Source organism: Hipposideros armiger, unplaced genomic scaffold, assembly GCF_001890085.2.
Source record: "Hipposideros armiger isolate ML-2016 unplaced genomic scaffold, ASM189008v1 scaffold_362, whole genome shotgun sequence".
In the NCBI taxonomy this organism is placed as follows: Eukaryota; Metazoa; Chordata; class Mammalia; order Chiroptera; family Hipposideridae; genus Hipposideros; species Hipposideros armiger.
In genome coordinates, this window is record NW_017731712.1 from 250777 (window position 1) to 261490 (window position 10714).

At 62.6% G+C, this 10714-nt stretch overlaps 1 protein-coding gene across 13 annotated transcripts in view; it reads right to left on the bottom strand.

Annotated features, from left to right (window-relative positions):
- The window catches only part of AATK (apoptosis associated tyrosine kinase), a 34184-nt gene that overhangs the window by 15589 nt on the left and 7881 nt on the right, over positions 1 to 10714 (bottom strand). For 10 of the 13 annotated variants that reach the window (XM_019661892.1, XM_019661898.1, XM_019661887.1 and 7 more), the window contains one exon: positions 1437 to 1570. In XM_019661892.1, the coding sequence (XP_019517437.1) occupies positions 1437 to 1570 (134 nt within the window). Of the gene's footprint in view, positions 1 to 491; positions 1571 to 5946; positions 6131 to 6397; positions 7650 to 10714 lie in introns of those variants that run through there. The other 3 variants (XM_019661890.1, XM_019661891.1, XM_019661897.1) reach the window with 3 other exon arrangements.

Here is a 10714-nt window from a genome sequence, read left to right on the forward strand (position 1 = left end):
CCCCTGGGCCCCCGCCCCCACCCCTGCCCCCCAAAACCTTGCAGCTCTGGCCCCAGGGTCCTCCAGGAAATGCCAGTGTTGCCTTGCCCGCCCCGAGTGCCTGCAGGTCAGGGAGACGGCCTCCCCAGGGCAGTGTGTGAGTGCATGGCCCTGCTGCTTAGGCTCCCAACTTCCCCAGCTGACCGGGGGGGGGGGCAGCCCCCCTCAGAGGATTCTGGGAGAATGGCTGAGCTGTCCAGTGTGGGCTTTATAAGAGGCAGGTGCCATGTCCATGGTCCTCACTAGGTCGGTGTCAGCTCCCCGGGGCCCTCTCTGTGAGGTGACATAGGAGGGTGATATTCCTCTAAAATGGCTAGGGTACAGGCCACTTAGCATGAGACCAACTGGGGTGCTGTGCTGCCCCCAGACCTTCCCCTCCACCCACTCTGGACCTCGCCAGGCCCAGGAATCTGACCTCCAGCCCAAGGGCTGGTCTGTGGGCGGGGACTGACCATCAGCCAGCTGCTATTTGCAAGTCAGCAGGAACTCAGCCCACGCGGGCTGGCTGGGCCTCTGGTTGGGGTTTTCAGCTCCCAGCTTTTCAGATCCACAGTCCACAGATCTGCTGCTGGATGTGGGGGCTTGTAAGATGAGGGAATAGCACCCCAGCGGGCGCCCCTCCACCGCTGTCCTTAGGAAGGGACTCAGTCCTAGAATGCAGCCCAGGATAACTGCCGGGAACTTCGCCCTGTTCCCGGCGACTTTAGGGAGGGTGGGTGGTCCACTGAAGCGCCATCTGTGGCAATGATTGCTACCACTGTCCGCAGTGGCCCTGATGGCTGGTGCCACACAAACTCCTTTCCTCCTCGGGGCCCAACGCCAGGTGGTACCAGCTGGTGAGGTGGTTTTGGTGCCAGGAAGCATCTCCCCCGCCCACCACCTCTGAACACAGAGGGGCTGACTTAAACAAGGGCCCACAAGTCCCACCCTCGGGCCCCTACCCCTGCGCCCCAAAACCTCGCAGCTCTGGCCCCAGGGTCCTCCAGGAAATGCCAGTGTTGCCTTGCCCCGAGTGCCTGCAGGTCAGGGAGACGGCCTCCCCAGGGCAGGGGAGTGCATGGCCCTGCTGCTTAGGCTCCCAGGGCTGTGGGCAGGCCAGGCCCCTCCCACGCCAGTTCAGGAGCCCCAGTGGCCCCCTGCAAGCCCCATCCTCACTGTTCTGACGCCCCATCTGTGCACAGCCCACAGAGGCCTGACTCTGAGCAGGGATGTGACAGGCCATGACCCCACAGAGGGGACCCAAAACAGGGGAGGTAGTGGGCCGGGGTCTCCGAGTGCTCTGGCCTCTCCTGTTGGCAGCCCCGGAGGAGGGGCTGTGGGATCCCAGCCCAGATCTACATGGTCCCCGGGGGCCCAGGAGGGAGGAAAGCTCTGACCCCTGGGGCCCCCGGCCTCACCTTGAACCCGATGCCACCCTTCTTGCAGCACAGGCAGGCCAGCATGAGGGCGATGACAGTGAAGAGACCTGAGAAGGACACCGCCACCACGGCCAGGGAAGACGACCAGGAGAGCTCGCTGAGCGGGGCGCCGTCTGCCGAGGGGGAGAGCAGTCACCGGCAGTCTCTGAAGCCGGCCCACAACTGCACGGAGTTCCACCCAGTGTGCTCAGGGGCCAGCCACACCCCTGCCTCAGGCTCCCCAGTCCACAACTCTGGCCTCAGCACCTCCACCCTTGCTCTGAGACCCCACCTGGAGGCCCAGCACAGGTGGACATAGCGGGTGGTGGCAGTGGCCCGAGTCTGCAGTCCCTCGGCCAGCCACTGGGTGCCACTCTGGCCTCACCTGGGGGACAGGGAGTCCTCGGTAAAGCGGCCAGCGCCTGCCCGCCTCCCCATCATGGGGGTTCACTGACACCCCTACGTGAGGTCAGGGTCTTAGGGCTGTGGGGGACCCCCTCCACGTCTCTTTCAGACTCTGGTCACCCCGCCTCACTCCTCTGGAGCCTGTCCCGGGGGCTGCCATCATGGCCAAAGCTCTGGGGATGGCACTGGTAAAGGGTGAGAGACCCCAGGGGGACTCGGCCCGCGAAGTGGGAAAGACTGCGTAGCTGGCTGCTGTCCACCGGTCACATGCCAGGTTCTGGGCAGCTGGGGGTCAGAGCTGTGAGCTATAAGTCCTGTCCAGCATCTGTCCCAAGAAGGTGGTGCTGTGTTGGCCGGGCAGCAGAGCTCTTGCACACGGCCTGGCATGTACAAGCCACTCCTTGCTGAATGGACCACCAGCGGCACCTTGGTGCTGTCTCTGTCCTGGGGACAGGGCGGACTCCCTTTCTGCAGCACCCGGTTCACATGAGCCCCTCATGGCTCACCCTCACTAGATGGGGAAACTGAGGTACTGGGACAGCATGACATGGCCCCCACTCCCTGGCTGAGCCACGGCTTTGGGGAAGGTCGGCCCGTCTGGTGCCCACAGGACAGTGTGGAGAGGCCAGCGTGGCGTCGCCTAGACAGAGGAAGGGCAGCTCTGGTCCTGGCCTGCTCCTCGTCTCACCACAAGCCTTCCCCACGGGCCTTGTCTGTCCATATGTCTGTGGAGGCTTTCTGCCCCTCAACTCCTCTGCCCGTTGTGAACTCCCAACCACTCAGCCTACAATGGCTGATCCCCTAAGACCCCGTCACCAGACACAGCACGCCTGTCATCACAGCTCAGGTCAGCCCATCCCAGCAGAGCCTCACTGGATCCTAATGGGCCTCTGAGGCAGCTCCCATGCTGTGCCCACCGGACGGGAGGAAATGGAGGCTCAGAGAGGGTCACGGGCCTGCCTGCGTCCGCACAGCAAGCCAGGGCCGCCTGCTCACGGGGCACCTGGGAGGCCTGCCTGGAGGCGGTGTGAGCCTGAGGGCCTGGAAACACAGTGAGCAAGGCCTGCACTCCCGGCTCGGGCCTCAGAGCCCATTCATTCCCCACAGCCACACACAGGCCCGTGGAGCAGGGCCAGGCAGGGCTGGGGGCTGGGACTGCAGGGAAAACCAGGCAGCCTGCACCTGGAGGGAAACTGCACAGGGTGACTGCACACCGCAGACCACGCTCCCCAATCCCTCACAGGGGCCTCCACAGGCACGGTTTCGGGTGTGCATGCGTGTGTACGTATGGGAACACGCCTCCACCCACCGTGTAAGGCCACCCCCATCATATGCTCTCACCCAAATAGCGCACGACGCATGGGTGCCCGCCCACAGCGTGTTCACTGCTCAGCTCCCAGCACCCCCAGGAGGTGCCGTTGCCGTGGTGACCCGTGGGCACTGACTCCCTCTCCACTGACCCAGCATTCCCAGGCCCTTTGTGCGCGAGACAAACTGAGCCAATGAGCCCGCCTGGGGCCAGCAGCTGGGCTCCTGGCCCACCGGGTCCTTGCAGAAGACAGCAGGCACCGCGGCCCATCACCCCCCACCCCCACTTCCCCTTCCACCCAGGCCGTGCAGGCTGCTGTGGGCAGGACTGCCTCCGGGGCCCAGCCTCCACCGTCAGCCTCCTCGACGGTGCTGGCCCTGGGGTGTGGCCCTCCCGTGGGTCCTCTCCTGACCTCCAGCAGGCTCTGGTCACAGGGCGTGATGTGCTAGACTCAGCAGCAAAGGAGGGTGGCAGACAGAGCCCTGAGTGGGCCTCCCGTCACCCAGTGCCCATGTCCCTGCAGGTGGGTCAGCAGGGGTGGGGAGATGACCCAAACGTGGCTCAGAGAGGGGCCTGAACTCCCAGACCTACGAAACAGGTCACAGCAGTGCCTGGAACAATAGTGACCACAGCAGCCCCCAGCACCCCACAATGGGGGAGGCAAGCCCAGACCCCCGGAACCTGCCCAAGGGGTGGCGGGAGGGTCCCTCCAGCGCCCTCAGCCGAAGGCATCCCTCGCTTCACACTCCCCGAGCTGTTCTCTGTGCCCTTGTGGACAGACACCTGCTCCTAAGACAGAGCGGGATCTGGCCAGGCCAGGGCCCCGGGCATCCTGACACCTGTTGCACACACGCACCCCGTGTCAGTCCCCACAGCAAGCCTGCTCGGGAGGGGTCCTCATGCCCACCTCACGGGTAAGAAAACTGAGGCCTGGGGAAGTTACAAACACACCCAGACGGTGACAGGGCTGGTTGACAGGGCCCAGCCCAGCCTGCCCCTGACTTCCTGCTCGCTGCCCCCCACACACCCCCAGAGCTTCCCCCAGAGGACGGTGCTGCTTACGCCCTCAGGATCAACTCCTAGTGGCAGAGGGGAGTCTGTGTGGCGTCCTGCCGTTCACGCCCCCTCTTCAGGTGGGGCTTGTACTCCTTCAGCTCCCCCTCCCCGTCTCAGAACTTCGGGCCCCATCTTCCAGGGTCTCTAGGGCTGGTACTCCTCACAGGCCAGTGTGCCCTACGAGGCCCCAGCAGCTGGCCCCCAGGAGTCCCTCCGCCAGCCTCCTCCATCTGAGTCACCTTGGGCAGGGGCAGCTGGCCGCGGTGGCCCCGTCACTGGAGGGGGGGGTGGCAGCTGGGATTTCCAGTGCCCAACCCCCTGCTCTGCCCCACAGGCTAGGTTTCTACATTTGTGGCTGCGTGCACCCCTCCACTGCCATGCGGCTCGCTCGCCTGGCGGCCCCTCCCCCTTGGGCAGCACCCACAGCGAGGGGCACCTTGCAGACACACACAGCCTGACTATCTTCACTCGAAGAGCCAGGACAAGGAAGCTGCTGACACGCACCTGGGGTCAGACGGCGCGGCCCCTTGCCCTGGGCCCCCGCCCTACGCCTGCTCTGTGGGCAGAGCTGGAGGCAGGGTAGCAACATTGCAGGGAGAGGCAGGGGGTGTGGGCGGCTGAGAGCACAGGGTGAACCCCGGCCCAACCCCTCGAGGGGGCTGCAGAAGGCAGGGGCCTGGGCCAGAGCTCTGGAGGAAACCCCACAGGGGCCTCCCTGAGAGCAGGGGCTCCCTTTCCCTCCTTTCGAGATTTGTTTTTAAGTTGGACGCGTCCTTCAGGACCCCCGCTCCACACCTTCACTGCTGCCCCCAGCCCACCTCAGGGACCTGCGACTGGGATGGAGGCCCCGAGGAAAGAGGCAAGCTGGGGACCTCCTTCCATCCCCGGGGGCCAGAGGCCCTGGCCCAGGCCCCTCCTTGCCTCATGGACACCCCACGGCCCCATGGAAAACCTGCGGGTGCTGGCTCTGGGACATGGCCTCTGCCCTGCCCCCTCGTGAATGACAATACACACGGGCTGTGTGACAGGCTCTTTCCAGCAGCTTCTCCAGGACCAGGCCTGATACTGCTGGCCGAGGGGGGCACGCAGGGGGCCGGCGTGGGGGCCATGTCAGGGGCCAGGCCTGAGCCACACCCACGGCTGTGGTGTCAGCGGACAGATGTGAAGGGAAGGGGAGTGACGCTGGCTTAGGCTGGAGCAGGGGGGCTACTGCAGGGCCGGGCCTGGGTGTCGTTTGGGGGAACACAGAGTGGAAGGCAGGTCCCCCACGGCCCACCCCTGAGGTAGTGGAGGATCCCTGGAGGCTCAAGGTACCTTTATCAAGGGGCTCCTGTTTTTTGGGGGGCCTGGCCCTATTGGTGACATGGGAGGGGTGCTCCCCAAAGGGGTGGACTCAGCGCCCGGCACAGATTCCTCTGGAGTCCGTGCCCTTGGGCTCCAGCATCACCACGAGGGCGAATCCCACCTGCCTCTGGGGGAGGGAGCATTTCAGGGGGGCTGTGAGGATGGGGGGTGCACAGCTCAGGACAGAGCCAGGCACCGGCTGGGTTTCTTGTAAAAGGGAAAAGTGACTTATTTCTGCCAAAGGGGTGGGGTGAGGGTCAGGTGAGTGGAGTCTGGGGAGGCTGTCACATGACTTAGGTCACCCCAACTCCCTTATCCCCTCTCCAGCCACCTGTCAACAAGTCCTGAGAGCCTATTGTGGAGGAAGCCCGGAAGTCAGCGAGAGAGGGAACTCGCCTTTCTAGCTCTTAGCATGTCGACGAGCGAGGATGACTGAAACCAGCCGCAGAGGTGGCCGGCCCAGCGGCAAGAGTGGAGTCGTCAGCTGGGAGCCAGGCCTGGCCGCGGTGGGAGATCCACCATTACGGAGCCCAGCTGGGAAATGCGTCGGCCTTGGCCCACACACCAGCACTTCAGACCTCTGTAAGTCAAATTTGGGCATCTTAGAAAATAGGCAAATCCCAGGTTTCTTAACGGAGAAGTTTTCAACTGAAAGCAATGCAAGCAATAACAAAAGAGAGATGGGTTTGGCTACATAAAAATGTACATTCCAGAAAAGCCCCTAATTAAAGGCAAACAGCACACCAGGATAAACGGTTTATAGACAACATGTCACAGGTGCCATTACTCTGTAGGGGGCACACAATCAGCCAAAAGTGAAAAAATACGTTAAGACCCCCAAACGTACAAGGAACCTAAGCAAAGTCGGACCACCAATGAGGGAAATGATCCATCTGACCCACAAGGAAAGAAACGTGCAGCCCAGAGTCGGAGAAATGCACGTCGCAAGCTGGTGTCTGGCTCTGGGTGAAGCCGTCCCAGGGCACGGTGGGCGCACATCAGGACGGCCTCCGGAAAGCGATTCGGAGCTGCGTGCATGCGCCTTGGACACCCACCATCTCTTTGGCCAAGTAACTCCTCGTCTGGGAATGTAAATAAGAGAGTGGCCTGGCGGACACGTGGATCGGAGCAAAATAAAAGACAGGATAAGTACGCTAACCGGCAGACAGATGCGCCCTCCACACAGGTGTTTGCTCAGCCGTGTTTGTGAGAGTCAAAACAGCCTAAAGGCCCAACAACAAAAGAAGGGTTAAATACAAACAAGGGTCCATCTGCAAAAGGAGCCACAAAAAGTGTAAGAAGAGGTTTTAAATAAATGAGGAAACATGGACGCACTAATTAAAAGGAGCGGGATACATAGCGCACGTCTGAGCATGATGCAAACGTTCATGATTTGATGACAGGGTCCAGGCTTCATGGGGCCGCCCAAATATTATATTATATATATACAGACAGACATATCAAAACCCACCAAATTGCACAGTTTAGTAATTTCAGTTTTACCTGGATAAAGCTGAAAACAAGAGGCAGGATGTAGAATTGTTTATAAATCCTAATCACAACTATGTAAAAAAAGAAAAAAACTGGAAGAACATATCTGAGAGTGTGACCAGCGTTGTCTTGGCCGGTAGGATTCTCGGTGGTTCCGTCTTCCTAGCTGCCTGCACTTCTCACCCTCCCTACAATGAGCGCGCGCTGTGTCTAGAATCAGGTGTGTGTCATTTCACTTTCATCACCCACACCCGCTCCCATCACGCCCATCTCTACAGACCCACCAGCCTCACTGCACACAGAACAAAGCCCAGGTCTGCCCTCGCCTCACGAGGCCTGGAGGTCTCTCCCAGGTCTCTGTCAGCCCCCAACTCCCACTCAAACCCCACCCAGGGGTGCCACCTGGCCAGAGGTCCACAGGCTCTCCCCAGGGAAGCGATGGGGACACAGAGGTGGAAGGCAGGGTGGCCTTAACGACACAAGAGAAGGGGCAACAAGTCCGGCTCTGTCCTGAGGTCGGTGGACAAACCCTGAGGGACTCGTTCTGGCCACGTCCAGTGACCAGCATGCAAAAAGGACTTCGGGTGCAGCCTCGTCCTGGGCCCTGGGGTGGCCCAGCCACACCCTGGACCTTCTCAGCACCCCCCTCCCCCAGACGCAGCCCCCGCCCTCTTCCTGACGCCACCCGGCCGGCTCCTCCCCCGGCCCCCAGCACTTCTGGAGCGCCAGACCCCAGTGGCCACCCAGCCACGGCCCTTTCGTTGGATGTTCCTCGAACATCCCAAACCAAACTAGGCATGCAGTCCCCACCCCCACATAACAAGGGTCCATCCTCCCCAGATCGGAGACCACAGGTGCTCTTGGGGTCCGCCTCCCCTCCCCACATCCTGCCCTGCCCAAGTCACGGACTTGCACCGCACGCCTGGACCCTGCCCAGCCTGCCAGCATCTGTGGCATCCAGGCCATTCCTTGCCCAGGACCGGGCATCTTCTAAAAGTACCACCCACCAACGCCAGTCGAGCCCTCCACGCTGCCCCCTGCCCACCTGCTGGCTGTTCCCCCGCTGTGCCTTCACCCTCACTGACCCCTCCACGGGGCTCAGTCCCAATCCCCCACCCCAGGGGCCCGAGACACATGGCACTCAGGAGCCATAGCCCGGGAGGGCGGGCAGGGCCGGTCAGCCGCCTGCAGGCTCAACGCCCAGTGCCTCAGTTTCCCCAGTCACTTGGAGGGCCACAGTCTGCTGCCTAGCCTGGTGGCTACTTGGAAGAATCAGTGAGCAACCTGACCCATGATGAATTTTACAAATGGAAAATAACAAGTGTTGGCATGGATGTGGACATGAGACGCCTGACACTGGCTGGCGGGGAGGCGTGGGAAGCCCCCAGCTCCTCAGTGTGACGCCGCGTGATGCCCTGACGCGCGTGTCCAGGACTGGCAGATAGATCCACGGGGACCGAGCCGGGCCCGGGCCGGGGTGGGGAGTGACTGCTAGAGGCACAGTGTGTCTTCGTGGGGTGGTGAGCCCGTTCTGGAACTAGAGAGGTGGGGGCACAAAGCCGTGAGGACACTGCGTGTCACTGCGTGGCTCACTCTGAAGCTACACGAATTTCACTTCCGTTTAAGACAATGTTTTGAGCAGTCAGATGCCCGTCACAGCCGGGCCCGCCCCCCCACCTGCACACGCCCTCCCTGTCCCCACGCTGGCTCGCTGCTCTCTCCTCAGACCCCCTTCCATTCTGCCGCAGGTGCCCTCAGCCTCATTCCTCACCTGGCCCTCGGGAGCTGCCCACACCCTCCTGGAACAGAGGACACGTCCACAATAGACTGCAGTCCTGGGGGACCCCAAAAATGCCCTCTGCTGCTTGTGCCATGGGGAGCACAGCCCTCCACCAGCATCTCTGCCTCGTGCTGTGTGTGCTGAGGCTGGAGTAGGGTCGCCCCCAGACACCCCCATTTGTCCCCACACAGGAGGCCAGGTAGAGAGGGCGGCCAAGGGTGACACGCTCCGGCCCTTCCAGGCTCCCTGACGTACCTGTCTGGCCCTTGAAACGCACCAGACGTGCTTTCCTGTGGTCAGAGATTGGGTGAACAGCGGCCCCTCTTCTGCTCGTGAGGACAACACACAGGCCAGGACCCCGTGTGCACGCCCCCCCACACACACACCCAGTGCCCACCCATCCTGGCCCCTGACGTGTCCACCCTGTCCCCATGCAGTAAGGCCATTCTCAGAAACCCCCCTCCCGCACACACACAAGGCTGAGCCGCTTCGAACACCCCCATGGGGTCAGCGCCTGCCCACCCATGGCACACACCCTGGTCACCTGCCCCAAGCACAATTAAAAAGCCACCTCTGTTGTTCTGGGCACCCCGCACCCACCCTGTGCTCCCCTACCTCATAACACACCTGGTCCAGGTCTGGTCGTGGGCTCTGAGGCCCCGAAGCCTGTCACCTTCCCTCCCGGCCTGGGTGGCCCCTAGGGAGCTGCTCCTGTGGCTCGCACCAGCACCCATGGCACCATGCCACCCCTCTTGAGAACACGGAGCACCCAGCCCAGCCCCTACTGGCCTGCGGTTCCAGTGAGAGCAGCAAAGGTGTCCGAGGGGCCCCCACCCCAGCCCAGTCAGTGAGCCCCAGTATTTCCGGTGCCCCAGCCTCCCTGAGCACAGCCCATGGGGGTTCACACTCGGGGTCACCAGCAGGCCTGGGGCGGGGCCTCCGCCGGGCATGTGAGGACATCCTGGCACAGTCCCCCTGCCCCCCCATGCCCAAGTGTGATGCAAACAGGATCTTGTGCAGGAAGGAACTGTGCAACCCAGCGGGCGTTTCGCTGAGTTAAGCGCCAAGGGCTGTGGTCTGCAGGCCCAGGGTGTCAGGAGAGCTAGGAGCACCCCTTCGTGTGTCCCCAATACCCCCACCCCCAGCCCCCAGCTGAAGCAAGTGGCAGGATTCGGGGGCAAGAGGGTGAGCAAGAGGGGTACCCCACACCCCCATGAGCCCTCAGCAGGGCAGATCCAGTGCTGGGGGCAGAGTTTCTTGGCAGAGGTTTGCCTGAGGGCCCTGGTGTGGCAGGTTCTCCGAGAGGAACAGAACTCCCAAGCAGAGACATGGTGGCTCTGCCAGTGGATGCAGACGCTGGATCACGGCGCTCGCGTGGCCAGGCGGACACCTCAGAGCAAAACCAGGCCCAGCCCCTCTGCCCCCTCGCTTCTCCTCACAAAGCTCTGAGGTAGGTGGAGACATGGCAGGACAGGCGCGGCGACCAGAGCCCGAGCTCTCTGTGAGACAGGCTCCAGAGGCTGGGGTGGGAGCGTGGCTGAGGGCACGTGCCCACACGCCTGTGCACAGACACACCCGCCTCCCCGCTGGCCTCCCAGGATGAAGGTCGCATCTGTAGGATGATGCCCCCCCACCCCAAGAGCTGGACTGCGTTGGGGGCCGTCACGGATGGCCCCCGGTCCCAGCTGACACCCCCCGAGGCTCTCCGCTGGCCCTGACCACAGCCAGGCAGGGAAACTGAGGTCCACTCTCCCTGCCTCAGACCCACCTCTGCAACTGCCCAGGCTCCACCCCCAGCAGGTGACAGGGCCTGACAGACATTTGTGTAGGGAAACTGCACCCCACTGCCCATCTCCGGAACCTCTTCACACCCCTAACTGGGCACCATTAGGA